Here is an 18,432-nt window from a genome sequence, read left to right as displayed (position 1 = left end):
CTATAGCCTTAATATTAAATCGCTTTATATATAAATATAAGAAAAGAATAAGATATAAGTATATTAATTATATAATAATAATATACTTTTAATAATTATTGTAAAGGTTTTTATTTATATATATAATTAAAATATTAAAGTATTTAATCATATATTTATTTAAACTTTATTAAATTATATTAATAATTTTTTAAATTAAATAATAATTAAATATAGTTAAAGAAATAAAACTTATCTTTTAATCTTTATAATATTTTATTTTAATAATTTAATCCTTATAAAGGTAAGGCGCTTTATATTAATAATAAATATTATATTAATTAATTTTAATAAATTATTTATTAAATAACTTAAGAAAATAATCTTTATTATAAGGTATTTCTTATTATAATTAACGTTATATTCCTTATTATACTATTTATAAGAATAGATGTAATATAATTAAAGGGATTATAAATAAAGATATATTTAATAATTTAATTTAAAATTTTTAATAAAATTATAATTATATTATTTAATAAGTTTAGAAATTTATTAAAATAATTCGCATTATTAAATTAAAGGTTTATTATTTCTTTAAAATAAAAAAAATGGATATTTATTATAGAATTCTTTTATTTAATCTTATATATTTAAAGAAAAGATTTAAAAGCTTTATTATAAATTAATTAATAACCTATAATCCTATCTAAATTAACCTTAATAATTTATCGTTAAATCGTTTACTTATATTTATAATTATTATTTATATAGCTTTAATAAATAATATATAATAATAAAATGTTTAAAAAACCTAATAATCCTTAATTTAAACCTATCCATTATTAAATTTAATAATTAATCTTAAAGGTTAAAGAAATTTTTTAATATTAAAAAAATAATAGGTTTTTTATATCTAATATATATAATATTAATTAATATAAAATAAAGTTTATTTTATTTTATTTCCTTATTTAATTTAATTAGAATAAAGACTTTATTAAATAAAAAATTATTTTAAAGTAATTTCTTAAAATAATCCCGTTAATTATTAATTTAAAAACGTATTAATAGATTATTATTAAAGGTTTTAACGATATCGATAAAATATAAATCGTTATCGAGGTAATTTACTATATATATAAAACGTATCCTAATTACTTAATTTTTTAAATATTAATAATAAATATAATTATATTTAAGAACGCTTATTAAGAGATTAATTAATATTTAAGGTAAAGGATATAGAAAACGATAAAGCTAATGTTAAAGCCTTTATAAAGGCGGCTTTAAATTAAAATAAGATAAGGTTATAATTCTTTATTATTAATAATATAAATAATATAGCTTTATTTATAAATAATTAATTACTATCCTACCTATTATTTAGCTAATAAAGGTCGATTTTATTTATAATCTAAAATTATTAAACTATTACCTAGTTATAACCTTAATAAGATATATTTAAATTAAATTAATTAAACAACTTTAAATCTAAATAATTATTATATTAAAATCTTTAATTAAACTAGGTATTTAATTCTTATAATATAATTACATTATTTAAATATCTTACCTATTTACCTTTAATAATTAAATAAGCCTTAATTTATATAACGTTATATAAATATATAACGATTATAAAATATATTTATTTTTATTAATTAAGCGATTAAAATATAATTAAAATATTTAATAAAAGCTTTAAAAATTTAAACTAATACTTGGAAATTAATAATATAATAACCGCTATATAACTTATATCCTTTAAATAAATCTTATATAATACACTACTAATAGTAAGTTACTTTAAATTTATTACTTATTTTATTAAAAAAGATATCTTTATCTCTTTCTTTTTAAATAAAGAGAAAGAAATAAAGAGAAATAAAGCGATTAATACCTTATAAGTATATATATTTATTATAGATCGAGGTAGACTTAATCGGTTTAATATCTATCGGCTTATATATATTATTATATAAAATTAAATTTAAGTCTAAGGAGATTAAAGTTAATAAATAATAGATATAATATCTTAACTTTTTAAAAAGTTCTTATAATTAAAATATAAAAACCGAGATATATAGATATAATATTTACCCTATATATAAATAATATTAAGGCTAAAGTATAAATATAGCGAAAGTAAAATACTAGGGCCGTTATAACATAACGTGGCAGAATGTTACAGCTTGCTGGGGAAATACGCGGAAGCGGAGGAGATGCATCGGCAGCAGTGGCGCTGAGGGAGAAGGTGCTGGGCCGCGATTATATCCTCAATGGAATCGATGAAAAGATACGGTAGGAATTCCAAGGTCTAACTGAAGGTTCCGCTACATTCTCAATTAGATGGGAACTGCGCCAATGCATCGATCAAGACTTGGACGACAGTTGTAACTTGAGCTCCACGCTTACAGTCTCCGGTATCGAATCACACTCCTGGGCTGTCTCCTGCAGAGAATTTGTGGAAACTACGTGGCCGGGTGAAATAGCCCCTTCCTTTATGGGTAAACTGGAAGATGTATTGAGTAAAACCCCTCCAACAGAATCTATCGGTGAGTGCAGCTCGTTTGTTCCGCTCTAATTATGCCAGGTATTATTGTGTGGGGGGAAAAAGAAACGAGCAGCTGGTCCTCAATTGACCTTTTGTGGCAGCCCGCTATCTGGAAGAACGTTATGCTAATTCAAACTTCTTCTGAACAGAGTACGAAGAACCACGATGGCACATGAAGCTGCCGTCTACCCAACAGGAGAGCCAAGTTCAATCGACGATCCGCTACACGGGTACCGTCTCCGAGATATCCTGTCTCGCCCAGCTTTTGGCCTGGATTTCAGCTACCTTTCGGCTGCCTGCGACAGGCAAATTGATGTGTTCTTCCGTCAAAATTGGTTGCGATACTACAGGAGAGTCCTCAGGCGAAATCGACAAAGCTTTCACCATGAGCCTCGCCCCCCTTTGGCCCCTTCAGATATCTGAACCTGGAACCTGCTGGATACCGCTGTTCCCAAGCACCGTCATGGCGTATGGATTCCCTACACCGAAGGTAGAGGGAACTGTGGGTCTCCGCATTCCAGTTGGAGCAATGTTCGAGTTGGCAGAAATCCTCTACGATGTGAACCTTGAGAACGACGAGGGACTCGACGCTGGAATCTACTTCGATGGAACGGCTTGGAGACTTTATCCGACACTACACGTATCAGAATCCCAGACAGTTCAGTGGCACCTGTCTGCGAAGTCCCCTGGATTGGACCACGACCAAGCTGTGATACCTGATCATGATGGTGGCCCCAAATGGCTTCGTGACATCGACTTTAAGACCTTGGAGGCTGCTACTGCCATTCTCGGTTACTGCAGCGAGGTAGAGATCCGCTTGGCTACCAAATCAAGACTCTCGCATTACGATCGATACAAGTATGCGAGGGCGAATATCGAGGATCCCAATCCAGAAGCCTATCTAAGTGGCATATCCTTTGGAGCTAACCTGCTAGGTAAGGTGACAACAACACTGACTACCAGCTTTAAGCCCCGTAAGGCACTTACAGAAGAGTGTGAGTCACGTCGACTAAAGATAATAAATTGTTTTCGCTGATACTTCTATAACAGTGCGAAAGACAAAAGACAAATCCTATAAGGATATCTTGAAATCTTCATCTAAAGATTCAGTCATCCTTTTTGAAACACAAGATGGTAACGAGAGAGCCTGGATGGTACCCCAGCTCTCCGTTATCCTTGACCTGTACAACTTCTGGGCACATCAAAACGGTATCGAAATGCGTTTTGCGAGGCTTGGATCCGACGGCAGTGCTAACGCAAAGGCCGTTCTGGAGGACGGCGAATATGCGAACAAGGTAATCCAGAAGAAGACTCTACCCAAAGAGGAAGACATCACCGTTGGGGACAAGATCAAGCAAATTTACGGCTGCATCCAGAAGTGCATCACAAAGGATCGAACAAGCGAATCAGGTGCTCGCGGGACAGCAAACATTGGCCACACGCCATTGCCTGGTTGGGACTGGCTAGAGCTCACAGGCATGGGAAGTAACATTTCCCATAGACGTGATGCGAGACCCAAATCCCATGGCATACGGTACCATCCCAAGCCAGATTGGTTGCCACTCACCAAGTTTGTACCGGTCTTCCTCGGCCAGGACATGGGGGAACTCATCACGCCCGCTCAGCGTCACCCAGTCTGCCGCCACTGGCATCCCCTCCCCCGGAGGCTTCGATTGCAACTACATGGCCGCCAGTGTTCGGTGTTTGCAGGAACTATCCGAGTACCATGGCCGCGGCTCCATGCGCTTGGAGTTTTGGGACCATTTGGTGTGGGACCTCGAAGATGTTTCACTGTTTGAGCCTTGCGGGACGTGTGCTCAAACGGACGATCCGGCGGTGTGCCTGAAGTATCACAACGGCTGTCCTCTCAGAAGAGGAAGAAACTCCAGAAGCCGCGACCTAGTGGGGCCAGACTAGCTATTAGTCCGGAAGTCAAAATCCCTTTGAATGGTGCTCTGATCTTTGGATGCAAGCGCAAGGAGGAACGATATTTGCGTAATATCCAACCCCGTGGCAACGATGATGCACCGGAACAGGACATTGGTGAGACGACAGTCCAAAACAGTGCTAAGATTCCATCCCGAGAGAATGGGAGCGTCTCAGGCCAGGGTAGTGGAGGCAACCAAGGACCGGAGAATGGCGAGGTTTCGAACCGAGGAAACGGCGAGGGCCTCGACCAAGAGATCATTGAGGGTGAGACGCCAATGGCAGGTGAACGTGAGGCTTCCGATCAGGAAAGTGGCGAGGTTCGAATTCCGGAAATTGACGAGGCAGAAAAGGGGACTGAAAGTGAAGTTGCTAACCGGGAGAGTGATGACGTGGCTGAGCCGGAAGACGGAGAGGTTCTGGGCCGGAGGCTCAGCGAAAACGATACGTTTTTTGATGCTTTGGAGTATCAGCAAGTTTAGTTACGTTTAGTTTGTTCTCTCTCGATGCGTGTTATCTCAAACCTGCGTGGCTCATGTCCGCTTTTTGCCACGTGGCAATATAGATATAAATAAGAGCGATGAACACGAAAGTTTCTGGTAGACTGTGGTAAGAGGGCGAGGAATTAGTTATGTATTATGCAATATTCTATCATATTATCCCTCCTCCTCCTCCTCCTCCTCCTCCTCCTCCCTCCTCCTCCTCCCTCCTCCTCCTCCTCCTCCTCAAGTATGCTCGCCCGGAACTTGACTGGTTCCCTGCTTCAACTGGAAAAGACAGCAATCTGATTACCAGTCTTCTCATCCTGAAGCGAGCTAACCGCCTCGGTTTTCTGGTTTGGAATCGAGCCTATGAGTGTTAGTGACGAATAGCTTAGGCTTGTCTCAAATGGTTGCCTCACATGCATAGAAGTTGCTGTTAATGAACTGTTGGCCGCCGTGGTTGTTACTCTGTGCTCCGCTGCCCTTGGCTACATTTTGGATCCCAGGGCCAACATTGCTGGTGATGTCAGAGACCATGGGTAGAGGCTTCGCTGACGCGCGAAGGTTATGGATACGACGATGTGCTAAGGCAGAATCCCAGCGTCAGTAGATGTGGGGTATACTGGGACGACGGCTAGCGACGCGGCCGAGTCATCCTGAACCATTGCACGTGGGGTTCTGTGGTATGCCAGACACGAGCGCTACTGGGTGACGTGATTCCCTGTAAGGCGCCGCTTGAACACAACTTAAGCAAGCAATATCTACCATGGCCGACCAATCGGAGATGCCCGCACCCTGGTCACCAGTTTCCAGACGGAGATGGGATGGACGATGTCTTCGAACAAAGGTCGGCGAACATCTGGAAACCGTCGCAGAGTGCCGCGATGCGCGGTCGTCGATGCGATAATCAGTCAGTATCTTGGTGCGACTGATAAGCTATTCGCGACAGCTTACCAACATACCATCGTGTACCGTAAATGTGCGGCGTTTATAACAGAGAGTTGATCAGCTTCTGCTATGAAAATGTTATGGATTCCTGCAGCCAAATGGGAGGGGGCTTGGTATTGGAATTAGCGCATGTCCCGTGATGTTTTTAGCAAAACATATAACCACTTTTCGTTTCTGGCAAAAGAGCAATGCCGATGGTAGTGGGTTTAAATCACCACGAGACGTCACAGTTTAATCAGCACAACCCCACAAGAAAACATCACCCCCAAACCATTTTTAGCTTTTAAATTTAGGCGGTTGTCTTGCGGGCGGACCCTGTGACGGCTACGATAACTAACCGGCGGCTGAGCGTGGGAAACCTCGCCGACGACGCAACTAGATAGTCAAACTTGATGCCATAATGCATTCAAACCAAGGGTTGGGAAACCCATCGCCGGCAATCCGGTTGCGGGCATTCTACACAAGCATATCTAGCTAGGACTTGGGTGTTTCTAAGATCGATGAAGGTTGGGTCTCTGAGCGGCCTGCTTCCCAGACTCTCACCATTCCAATCATCACATCGTTCGTCATTATAACCTTAGTTTCTCTCCTTGGACGACCCATCCTTTATCTTACTTGCAAATACGTACCAGTTCTTCCATCTCAATCGCCATCCCCCTGTATCCAGTTTGTTCAGATCATACCATCGTCAAGATGAAGTTCATCCAAGTCATCGCCCTTGCCGTGGCCGCCTCGGCCATTGTCATTGAGCCTCGCCGATATGTCCCGATGTATTTGCTCCGCCCCCGAGTACTTTCCCTGATTCTAAAGCACGTTGGCCAAGTTGTTTATAGTGCCCAGTGCGTCGAGATACTTGTGGCCTAGCACCACCTCCTTTCGCCCTACGAGCAACTAGTTGTATCCTTCACGTATTCCACAGTAGCAGCCGATTTCTGTCGCAGTGACAGTACTGTATTGAATATAATAACTTAAACTGCTTGTCATTTGACGTGTTGAAGCTTAAAGTCTCTTCACTGCACCCCGATTGTTGCTGTCAATGACAGACGTCCCATCTGAAAGAAAAAATACTCGAATGGATTTGTACAACAAAAGAAACCATCCTTAATCACTAGACGTTAAGTAAAACTGCGAAATGGAACTGCGTCCCAGCGAACCCTGCGCAAATGGCGCATTGGATCTTGGACTTGTGTGCGCGAATGGAGCCATCGTCGGTTATCGACGAGAAGAATGCTTCCCTCTGACATGTCGGCAGAGCTAAGTCTAAGGACCATGGGAGAAATAATGCTCTCATTCCGCAATATATCCCTTAGGTCATTGAGGGCTTCAGCCGCCTCTTCGCTGAGAGGTGTCACAATGTCCTCTCTATACCGCATCAAGATATCAGAGGGCCCACCCTCACCAGTCTCCAAGACACTCCCAACCAGGTACCGCCGCATCGGGTCCTTGATGAACTCGGGCGGGGTTTCGATATGATACTCTGGGCGCATCAAGGCGGTCTTTGTTGTTGGAGATAGAACCGTGCCCAGCCTTCCGACGCCCAACAGTGAGAAAGTCCCACCACCACGACGATCAGGCTGCAACACTTGAAGTGCAAAGTACCTGGGAGGCTGTTCTTCATAGCTGCAATCTGTATGCCACGGGAACTGTTCCATCGTTTCTGACCGGGCTTGATAACTTGGATTCTGGAAGGCGACAGCGGCCGGGCGGATCTCCCACTACGACAATTGGGTTAGGTCTCGCTTCGCTACTTCATACCCCAACTTCAAAGAATCACCTAGAAACACGAGATCCCGGGAGCTAACTTACGAACCATCCACAGTTTGCACTATGTGCAATGGGCAGTCGATGACCGTGGTGTTTGTGGAAACCGAACAGTAGCTGTTGGAGGCATTGACTCTTTTTGTCCGGAAACCCGAGATTGACTTTGAGAATGCCATATTCTTTTAGCTGCTCGGCAATGTAATTGACGTAATGGGGCTGCTCGGAAAGACTCATTTCAGGCAGCTCTACGGAGGGCAGTACTCCAGAACGACGAGATGCAGTAGCAAAGGCTCGTTTCGTGTCTAATGGACGCTGGCAAAGGCTTCGGGGTCGCAGACCAAGTTGCCCCAAAGAACGTGGCAAGATCTGGCGCGCCATTGTTTTCATGTCGTCGAGGTTGGTTTTGTTGGTCAAGGTTTTTCAAGGAGCTACCACGCTACATGAAAGTGTTCGTCGTGGCTTTCAAGCGCATATGGAGGGGCCAAACGAAGATGGCTGGATGAGGCCAACCGACTGATCCAGAGAGGGGCGTACCCCCAAAGTGTGCTCCCCGAGACAATCAATCTGTTCGATTGAGACTGTTTAACTACATGTCAATATCGGATCACCCAGCCGTCGTCAGGCTATACAGATCGGGCAGATACAACCAACGCCTGAGACACGGGATGCCGCGTTTGTTGCATTTGCCAGCTCGTGTTTCAGTGTAAACCCGGTCTGTGCATCAGAGTCAATAAAACCTGCGATGGATTTGTTTTGATTCCCTGTCTTACACCTGATCGATGTGTCTTGACTTGCTTTTGCGCCACCACCAAGGTGCTGTTATGGGCCGAATCAGCTGTACAGATACTGCCTGCCGCATAGCTAGACAGGAGGGAAGCGGTGAAATGGAAGCAATTGTTGCTTGCGAGGTGTGGAGCGAGTAGGCCAACCACTGTGACAATAATTGAATGAATGCGACCGGAAAAGGGGTATGGGTAGGTAGTTGATATATCAGTAGACAATTGTGATACACATGTTGTCCACAACAAGTTACCGGCATAATTGTGCGCTCCAGACTCAAGTTTCCCGGCATCTCTAATGGAATTTACTCGGCTTTCTGTTCTTACAGCAAATCTGGTGCTGATTGGCGTGTTTTCAATACCAGGAATCATCCAGCTCGCGACACAGCTTCAGACAACCAGACCAAATACCCAGCTCTATGAAGATGAAGATGGGGAGAGTACACCAGACGCTGTGGAATCTTACAGTGACAGGGTGCCCAAGATCCTTATGGCTCTGTGCTCTTTCCTCGGGATGGGCATCGCACTCGCCTCTGTTATACTGGCCATCCGACACACGCACACAGGTTTCATCTGGCCTTTGCTGATATTGGCGACTTGGGTATGCAACGCGTCCAGCTTTAACGTACCATTGTTCAACAAGACACTAATTCTATTCCATCTACGTAGATTATCCTCGCTCTCCAAGTAACCATCTTGTGTATAAGTCACGGCCTGGGGACTTCATACGGTCTAGGCCGCTACGTCACGCTTTCGTGTGTCTTCTTCATTGTCACTACCTCCTTCCAAAGCAGCCAAGGATATAATCAAGCCCTCGCCAAACCGGACTGGGTGGCCTCGAGGCTGCGAATCGCCGAGTTTATCGCAGTCATCGCCATTGGTATCTGTGGAATATCGGTGCCGCGAAGACCTGATGTCTTCCACAATGGTTGCCAAGTTGACAGATTCCGTACTGTTTCTCTATTGAGACGCTTGAGCTGGAGCTGGCCTACGGAAATCTTAAGACTTGCAACGCAGAAACACGACCTTGACCTGGAAGACCTGCCGAGGCCGGATCGCTACAGGCGAGCAAAGGAGATAAGCTTGGACTGGGATAACACCCGAACAGTCACAAGATCGCTATGGAAGACTATCGTTGTCACCCACAAAGCAAGATTCGCCCTGCAATGGGCTATTGCTCTGTTATCAGCAATGTTGAATTTTGCTCCCCAATGGTGTGTGCTGAACCTTCTAAGAATCCTTGAGGGGCGGCCTTTGCAGAAGGGCTCGACGCTGTATACCGAGGCTTGGATGTGGGCCATTTGCATAACTCTCGCCATGATTGCCCAGTCCTGGGTCGAGTCTCACATCTTCTGGCTGTCGTGGGCTGAGATATCCGTCCCAATCCGAGCTCAACTGACGACCGCAATATTCAAGAAAGCGATGGTGCACAAGACCACTGCTGAAAGCGGCGCGCGATTGCCGGAGGGATCCCAATCGCCAACCATGACTATTGATACGGGCTCCCGCGAGCCTCCGATGAAGGGTAGTCAGGAAGACTCTTCAGGACAACAATCGGCCTTGAGTTTGATCAGCACTGATACCACGCGTGTCTCTGATTTCAGCTCTTTCAACTTCGCACTCCCCGAAAGCCTTCTCAGACTCTGCATCTCGTTAAGCTTCCTGGCTAACTTACTCGGTTGGCAGCCGCCTCTCATAGGCCTGGCTTCGATGAGTTTAATACTGCCTGTGAACATCCTCTTCAGTCGAAGGTATCAGGGGATTCAAACACGTCTTACCCGGATTCGAGACAAGAAACTCTCTATCATCTCCGAGGTACTACAAAGCATTGGCCAGATCAAGTTCACAGCTACCGAGTCGCTATGGGAGGACAAGATCGACCATATAAGGGAGTTGGAGCTTGGTTGCATCTGTACGGCATTTATGAATGACCTAGTATTGATCGGATGCTGGATCATAAGTCCAGTCGTTCTAGCTGCTATGTCGCTGGCAGCCTTTACAACCATTCATGGGAATCTGACGCCATCCGTCGCTTTTGTCAGTCTCGGGGTCTTTCGAGCCCTCGAGACCACCCTGTCCATCATCCCAGAGCTTACGACGGATTTACTCGAGGCTCGAGTCTCTGCCACCCGCATCGAAAACTTCCTCAACAGCAGCGAAATTTACAAGGAAGTTAAAGTGGCCGACGAAGTGGTTTTCACCAATGCCACCATAGCCTGGCCAACTGATGGTGAGAACGATACCGACCGTTTCATCCTGCGAAGCATCAACGCAACATTTCCGGGCGGTGAACTATCCATTATCTTGGGCAAGACTGGCACGGGAAAGAGCCTTATGCTGGCTGCTATACTCGGAGAAGCCAGCGTTTTATCAGGCTCTATCAGCGCCCCTCCAACACCGTTGCCGATCGACAGGTACGACCAAAACGCCACTGATGGTTCGTGGATCGTCCCCGGCGCCATGGCCTTTGTTTCACAGGTACCATGGTTGGAAAATACCACAATCAAAGAGAACGTCCTGTTCGGGCTCCCCTTCAATGAAAAGAGGTTTTGGCAAGTAGTTGAGGCGTGCGCCCTGCGCAGAGATCTCGAAACGCTTCCTGACGGTGAGCTCACCGAGGTTGGCGGCCTCGGGGTCAACCTGTCAGGGGGCCAGAAGTGGCGAATCACATTTGCCCGTGCTATATATTCGAGAGCGGCTGTTCTGATTCTGGATGATATTTTCAGCGCCGTGGACAGCCAAGTTGGCCGCCATATATTCGACCACTGCTTGAATGGAGACTTGGCATCTCGACGGACCAGGATCCTCGTTACGCATCACGCTGAACTATGTTTGCCCGCCGCCAAGTATGTCATCGAGCTTGGTCAGGGCTCAGTGGTGTATACTGGGGCTCCTAGCCTGGAAAGATCGGTTGGTGCGGCCTGGCAGACCGCCCATGAAATGTGTTACAGTGGCGAAACAAGCGAAGCCAAAGACAAGCACATTAAGGGGCGTCGGCCCACGATGCCCCCAGAGGCGCGACCCGGTCACAAACTCGTCAAAGTCGAGGCCCGTGAACAGGGAGCAATAAAATGGCCTGTTTACGCCAAGTACATGTACCACAGTGGGGGCTACAAATTCTGGAGTATCATCCTCGCCGTCTTTTTGGTTACTCAAGGCATCATCTTTGGCAAATCCTGGTGGATGAGATGCTGGACGAAGATGAATGGCCCAGGCAAGACGCAAGAGCGTCATGACTACTTGTTTACCACGCAACAGCCTTCCTCAGCACCTCCCAAAACACGACACCACCCTCAGCAGAACCTATACTTCCACCTTGGGATCTACATTCTCCTGAGTATCACGGGCGGGCTGCTTGCGACAATTCAGCATTTCTTCGTGTTCCGTGCGTCAATCAGAGCCTCGAAGGCGCTTTTCAAGAGGATGCGCTTCGCCATCCTCCACGCTCCCATTGGGTGGCATCACCGAAATCCGTTGGGACGAGTCTTGAACCGCTTCACGGCAGACTTCCAAAGCGTGGATACCAAGCTCGGCTATTCGATCGCATTATGTCTTGCGTCTTTTATGAGCCTCGTTGGCGCCGTCATTGGTGGCATTCTGGTGTCCTCAATGATGGCCGTTTTCTCCGCCGTGCTGCTAGCTGCTGGCATGTATTATGCGCGTATCTATATACAAGGCGCCATGCCCGTGAAAAGGCTGGAGAGCGTAGCGAAGTCACCCGTTCTTGACCTCTGCGGCGCTGCGTTGGATGGTATGGATACGATACGTGCGTTTGGTCAGACTCAGAGGTACTTGGACCGGATGTACCTAAGAATCGACGACTGGACTGTTGCAACTTGGCACATGTGGCTTTTTAACCGGTGGATCGGCTGGCGCATCTCTGCTGTCGGTTCCTTCTTTGCTTTCTTCATCATTGCTGTCATTCTTGTCGGACCGGACAGAGACCCCGCGATGGTTGGATTTGCACTGTCATTCGCGTTGGAGTTCCCGTCGCACCTGATGTGAGTAACTCCTTTTTTTCATCACTGGAATGGATAGTCGTTGACATGACCCCTTTCCATCTAGGTGGGCAGTTCGCCATTACTCCAGTACCGAGCTGGAGATGAATGCTGCAGAGCGCGTCATTGAATACAGCGAGATTCCGACCGAGCCGGCGGACGAAGGCCATGATGCACCTCTTGCATGGCCTACAGAGGGACGTATCGAAGTCGCCAATTTGGTTGTCACGCATACGGCAGGCGCTCCACCGGTATTGAAGGGGCTTACATTTAGTGTGAACAGTAATGAGAGGATAGGCATCGTAGGCCGGACGGGGGCCGGCAAGACGTCACTCACGATGGCGCTGTTTCGCTTGCTCGAAGCCCAGTCTGGCACGATCCGCATCGATGGGGTTGATCTGTCCCAGATGAAGCTTCATGACGTGCGATCCCGCCTTGAAATTATTCCACAGGCCCCTACGCTGTTTTCGGGAAGCTTGCGGTCCAATCTAGACCCTTCCAGTCGCTACACGGATGCAGAGCTGTTCCGATATCTACGGCTTGTGCATCTGGTCCCGGGAATATTCGATGACCTCTCATCCCCCATTTCTGGGGGTGGACTCAATCTCTCGCAAGGCCAACGGCAGCTGGTCTGTTTGGCCCGCGCTCTCATCCGCCGCTCCAAGGTCATGGTGCTAGACGAAGCTACCAGTTCCGTCGACAAGGCCACCGATTCTCTCATTCAGCATGCGATCCGAGAGAGAACTGATGGCTGTACCCTTCTTGTCGTCGCGCATCGGCTTCGCACGGTCGCCGACTTTGACCGGATACTTGTCCTCAGCGATGGAAAGGCAGTAGAATACGATACGCCCAAAAACCTCTGGAACCTAGGCAGCGGTAAAGGAGCCTTTAGGCGGATGTGCGAGGAGAGTTGTGACGTTGATACACTTCGAAGTATTTGCCTAAGGAACGGAGGAGTAAAACAATGGAGTTAATACAGAGTTAGATATACATGGTAGGCCGTGATGGTGAATATATCGGATAGTGGCCCATTCCAGCAACTGAACCACATGCGACAGAGTTGATGGAAAGAAACGAAGAACTCAAACCATCATCAGCTCAGTGGAGCATTTCATCCAATTTCCCAGACATGAACCATTGTGTAAGAGTTAAGGAATATTCATCGAACCAGCTTATCAGGTTCGCGACGAAGCTTACAGCATTAGGTAACCCCCGATCCCTTTACGCTCGAGCCATAACGGAACACATCCAAGAACCGCCAGAGGAAATAGCAACAATCCGTCCGTCGCTTGCCCTCCATATACCCAGTCCAAGCAGTTGACCACCAACTATATGGAACGTCCCGATAAGCGGGTAGCGAACTCTCCCCACCGAATCCTTCAAGACCATGTCGTATAAGCAATGTACAATGCGTCTTTGCACTACATATGCGGAACCAAGCCTCAATCCTGGAGACATGAGGGCCTCCAAGGCTGATATCCAACCCGCATGGTCAAGATCATCGCCAAAGACGATGCCGTCCCCTTTTCCGCTTCGAATGGGCTTCAGGATGTACTTATCCTTCAACTGGGACGAAGCCCTGCATGCTTGGAACAAGCCGCCCAGATTCTGCGAGGCCGGTAGAAGAGTCTCGGCGATGCCACTTAGCAGAGTGTCTGCTTGGCCCGACGTGAGGACCCCACTGGCGACGAGCTGCGGGATTTCCTGTCTGACGATGCCAAGCATCCGCTTGTCATGGACCAGCAGGATCGTGCGTAGGTCGTTGAAACAGCGAAGACTGATCTGGCGCAGCATCTGGGGCCCCAACCCCATTAACTCGCGCTGATGCAGCTCCAGGCCCACTTGCCGGACTTCCTCCCAGACCTCGCCACTCGGTGTGTCAACAGTCCAGAATCCAGGTGGAGAAGTGAGATGAGCAGCATCCTCGACAACACAGCAGAGACGGTATCCGCCAACAAGACTGGAGTCTGGAAGCAGCCTTAGGTCGGCAGGGGTGATCAGTCGAGGTTTGAAGTTGAAACGTCTCTCCACTTCATGGATGAACATGTGAATATCAATTCCCTCTTCTAACCCTTTTAGAAGATGTAAAGGATATTTTGGCTGGAAGGTACCGAATGACCCCTGAAACACCTAGTGATATCTACTGGTTAGGAACCTTTTACGCAAGCATAATGGGTGAAGACCAAACGCACTTTTTCCGGGTCGGTTGCCCCAACAAACTCACTTGTTCCGCCAAGTTTCTCCTGCAGCGCTGCTTGACCATAGGCCAGGTGCATCATGCCGTTGAAGGAGAAACGAGCATTGATTTCTGTGACTTTGAATCTCTCTTCTCCTCCCTCGTCCATATGGATAAGAAAGTCCGGTCGCCATGCTCCTAAGCAGTGTGGGTATCTAGGCATATTGCCATTTGCGACTTCGTGATCAATCCACTTTAATCATCTCTGTGGTTAGCAATCTGGCACTATGTTTGATAAAAAAGAATGTAGTAGGCGGGCATTTGGTATCTCACCTTCAAGATGCCTTCTTCTTCTTTCTCTAAAGGCATCCGCCGAGAAAAGCTTGCGTCACGATCAGTCCACCACCGCTCTACAATGCTAGTAATGGCTGCAGTTAGTGACTCAGACATTTCCTGCAACATCTGTTGGTGGTGTTGGCCGACAAGAACGGGCCGGGGGCATGCGGCCTGATGAGAACTGTGAGGCCATATCTCCGCTGGACATGAATCCAGAAGCTGGTTCTGATATTCGGTCTCTTCCTTGGAGTAGGCCACAGTCTTGGCAAGATCAGAGATTATCTCATCGCCACGACTATGGAGATCAAGCCGGGTTTGGATAAGATGGTCGACAGACATTGTGATCTTAATAGGTCGAAACTAAGGCGAAGACGTTCTTGGACTGCTTTCCAACTGATGGATCCTTCTTAAAGTGCGCTGGAAGGCTGGTGGTAACGATAGGTGTCGAGTATATTTGTTCTCATAGTTTTTCATGAGCTCTTATGTACCGAAGAAAGCTGAACTGAAACATGTTTCACTCTCATGATCTAGTCTGGCGACTTATTTGGATTCAACTAAAGCCAAAGGAAGAAGAGAAGAAAAAGAAAAAACCCTAGGTCTCATAGCCCACCTACGAATGGGCTAGGTAATGAGAAACCGATTCAACTCGGCATTTTGGAAGGTGACCTTCGCTATTAAAGCCTATGTAGGCTGACACACATGTCGTGTCTATTTGTCTCAGAGTCGTGCTACCATGAATGTCTCGGCGCCATTTTGACAACGGGGAGCTCTACATAGACTGATCTACACCAAGTAGGCTTGCTATAGAACGGACGGGATCGATGGTAAGTCATGGTTCTGCATGTTTCCCGCATGTCTCACGTTCACCCGTTTTCCACCCTGCCCAGCCTCCGTCCGAGTAACATTGACAACGCAGTCGGCTTTGCTTTGACCGAGAAGCCCGCTAATGTCCTATTTGTCCTTCTACATAGGTAGAAGGCAAATACCCAGTGTATTTTCTCGTCACTTGTGAGCTATAACGTAGTGCCATCAACGAGATATATATGTTGCACCATTGAAACCCACGGGGTATGAACATCACCAAATCGTTTGCATAACTATATAAAACTCTCCTTGTCCATCAACTGATACAAGCCCGCCTACCGTACAACATGGATTCTACGTTGACCTACTCGCTGGCGGATGTTCTGGCGGTTGCCAAGGTACATCCGTTTTACTCCAACTCGCAGTATCCGCCAAGCGACGAAGCCATTCGTGAGATCAGGCGACACGCATCATTGCAACCCATAGTAACTGATCTGAGAAAGCAGCCGTTGCTCTTCAAAGAAGACTTGTAAGAGATCTAACTTGATAACTCTCTAACTAAGCTAGCTACTGAAAATCAGAATCTCTTAGATACATTGTTACAGAGAGGCTCATTCACGACACCAGCCCTCAGAACACGTACCGGAACAGTGCTTATACAAGCGTCACTGGTGGCGGTGGAAACTCGAAACCGCTGTTCTTCGCAACTGATGCACTTGAGAATCGCCGCCAAAGAGCCCGGTTTGGCCAGTTCCTTCGGAATTTGGGATTGATTCAGCCTGGGGACTGGGTCTTAACGACGCATGTTGGAGGTGACCTGTACAGGTAAAGCTATAGACAGAACCCAAACCCAATCAAACATCAGTACTAATCTCCCAGTTTATAGATCGCTAGATCTGATGTTGGAAGTCACAGAGAACGCAGGAGCTACGAGTCTGGCTGCCGGGCACCTGATGCCTACCGCAAGAGTCGTTCAATTGCTGCAAGATTTCCACATCAACGTCTTGACGGGCGACGGGAGTCAGATCATCCAAGTGGTTCATTGTATCTCCTCTCTCCGGACAGGAAGGGATAGAATCAGCCTGGAGAAGATTATCTACACCTCGGAAGCACTTTCGCCAGTGCAGAAATCCTACATTCGAGACGTCTTGGGTGCTGTCAAGATCTGCTCCATCTTGGGAAGTGCTGAAGCCGGCCCCTACGGAGCAAGCTCCCCTGATCTAAACCAGGACGACCCCGCAACGAGTTACACAGACTTTATTTTTGATTCCCGTACTACTCTGATCGAGGTCTTTCCTCTGTCCTTTCCTGACGCGGGCGGTGGCTGTTCTTTGCCCCTCGGCCCAGGAAAAACCGGCCTGATTGCCCAAACCAGCTTGGCTCGCTTGCGCAACCCGCTTGTGCGCTACGTGACTGGTGACATAGGCTCCATACAGCCGCTTCCCGCGCAAGCGCACGCGTTGATCCCGAAAAGCGAGCGGGTCTATATGCGCCTCCTGCGACTACATGGCCGCGACGCCTGCTCCAGCTTTACCTGGGACGGGGAGTACATCGAGCTGGACAAACTAGCCGCCATGTTGGCGCGTGCAGACCTTGGCATTGTCCAGTGGCAGGTAGTTTTGGACAGGATGATGCCGTCGAATGAAACATCGCTCGAAATCCGTCTGCTGTGCGTTCGGGTAGAGGAGGGAAATTATGCGGCGGAGAAAACTATTGCTGCGCATATTCGAAATTTCTTTTACCTCCACCCAGTAAACGAGCATCGGTTCAAGCTGACTTTCGTCGAAGACCGCGCTGGCTTTGAACTCAGCAGGACTGGACGAAAGATTGCTAAACTGATTGACCGATCGGGCATATAGGAGCTGTGCGATAGTGTGCCATACCGTAAGCGCCTGAGCTTTTCGCAGGCTTCTAAAGCGGTACGAATAAATTTAACCGAATACTTTTCTTAGAGGGAAATTAAGTATAGTTACGTAAGAAGGTATCGGGAAGGTTTTAATGTTAAGCCTTTTAAATAATGAAATTAAAAAGGGTTTATTAATATAGTATTTATTAATTTAATATTTTTAAATTAAATCTTTATTTTTAATATAAGATTTAAAATATATTTAACTATATATATAAACCGGCGTCTTTATATACTAATAAATATATAAATTCTTATTACCTTTATAATCTACTTTAATCCACTACTACTTTTCCTCCTTTTACACCTTCTCTTTATATTATAACTACATTATTAAAAAGGAATATTATTATATTATAAGTAGATAGATTAATGTATTATAATTAAGGGCGTTTATATTAATTAGCTAATAAATCATTATAACCCATTCCCACTTTTCCTATTTAGATAGGGCTTAGGCGTTATTTATATTATTCTCTTATTAAGAATTTAAATCGAAGCCTTCCCCTTTTTATTTTATATTAGATTCTTTTTATATATACTCGAGCTATAACGTTAAGGGTTTCTTCGTCTAGCGACGGAATTACTAGGTAAAAGATAATGAATTAATCTATCCTAATAATAACTATTTTAATATAATTTTCCTTAATAGTAAATAAAGTAAGTTTTTATTAGTTAATATTAACTTTATATAATTAAAGTTAGTTATTATTACTTTAAGGTCTCTTTAAATCCTCTTTTCCTTAATATTATTATTATTATCCTCGCCTTTATCTTTTA

At 45.5% G+C, this 18,432-nt stretch overlaps 6 protein-coding genes across 6 annotated transcripts; 4 read left to right on the top strand and 2 right to left on the bottom strand.

Moving 5' to 3' along the window:
* Positions 1–2,164: 2,164 nt before the first annotated feature.
* On the top strand, positions 2,165–4,944 carry PG985_001939 (uncharacterized protein; the record flags this gene model as incomplete). The annotated part of the gene is made up of 5 exons (XM_066821708.1): positions 2,165–2,283; positions 2,332–2,537; positions 2,686–3,531; positions 3,587–4,329; positions 4,408–4,944. The coding sequence occupies 5 exons, from the start codon at positions 2,165–2,167 to the stop codon at positions 4,942–4,944; spliced, it is 2,451 nt and encodes an 816-aa protein (XP_066689140.1).
* Positions 4,945–5,093: 149 nt separating this feature from the next.
* On the top strand, positions 5,094–5,487 carry PG985_001938 (uncharacterized protein; the record flags this gene model as incomplete). The annotated part of the gene is made up of 2 exons (XM_066821707.1): positions 5,094–5,319; positions 5,375–5,487. The coding sequence occupies 2 exons, from the start codon at positions 5,094–5,096 to the stop codon at positions 5,485–5,487; spliced, it is 339 nt and encodes a 112-aa protein (XP_066689139.1).
* A 1,520-nt stretch (positions 5,488–7,007) lies between these two features.
* On the bottom strand, positions 7,008–8,031 carry PG985_001937 (uncharacterized protein; the record flags this gene model as incomplete). The annotated part of the gene is made up of 2 exons (XM_066821706.1): positions 7,008–7,607; positions 7,699–8,031. 2 exons carry the CDS (start codon positions 8,029–8,031, stop codon positions 7,008–7,010), a joined length of 933 nt encoding a protein of 310 aa, XP_066689138.1.
* Positions 8,032–8,730: 699 nt separating this feature from the next.
* On the top strand, positions 8,731–13,404 carry PG985_001936 (uncharacterized protein; the record flags this gene model as incomplete). Its single annotated transcript, XM_066821705.1, has 3 exons — positions 8,731–9,057; positions 9,102–12,433; positions 12,498–13,404. The coding sequence occupies 3 exons, from the start codon at positions 8,731–8,733 to the stop codon at positions 13,402–13,404; spliced, it is 4,566 nt and encodes a 1,521-aa protein (XP_066689137.1).
* Positions 13,405–13,651: 247 nt separating this feature from the next.
* Positions 13,652–15,281, bottom strand: PG985_001935 (taurine catabolism dioxygenase TauD; the record flags this gene model as incomplete). The annotated part of the gene is made up of 3 exons (XM_066821704.1): positions 13,652–14,560; positions 14,623–14,859; positions 14,940–15,281. 3 exons carry the CDS (start codon positions 15,279–15,281, stop codon positions 13,652–13,654), a joined length of 1,488 nt encoding a protein of 495 aa, XP_066689136.1.
* A 1,364-nt stretch (positions 15,282–16,645) lies between these two features.
* PG985_001934 (uncharacterized protein) lies at positions 16,646–17,605 on the top strand (the record flags this gene model as incomplete). Its single annotated transcript, XM_066821703.1, has 1 exon — positions 16,646–17,605. The coding sequence occupies one exon, from the start codon at positions 16,646–16,648 to the stop codon at positions 17,603–17,605; it is 960 nt and encodes a 319-aa protein (XP_066689135.1).
* Between the last annotated feature and the right edge of the window lie 827 nt (positions 17,606–18,432).

The sequence above is a fragment of the Apiospora marii genome (assembly GCF_038362585.1).
Source record: "Apiospora marii strain CBS 49790 chromosome Unknown utg000002l_segment0_segment0, whole genome shotgun sequence".
In the NCBI taxonomy this organism is placed as follows: domain Eukaryota; kingdom Fungi; phylum Ascomycota; class Sordariomycetes; order Amphisphaeriales; family Apiosporaceae; genus Apiospora; species Apiospora marii.
Note: the sequence above shows the minus strand (reverse complement) of the source record. Positions and strands in the feature narration are given on the sequence as shown.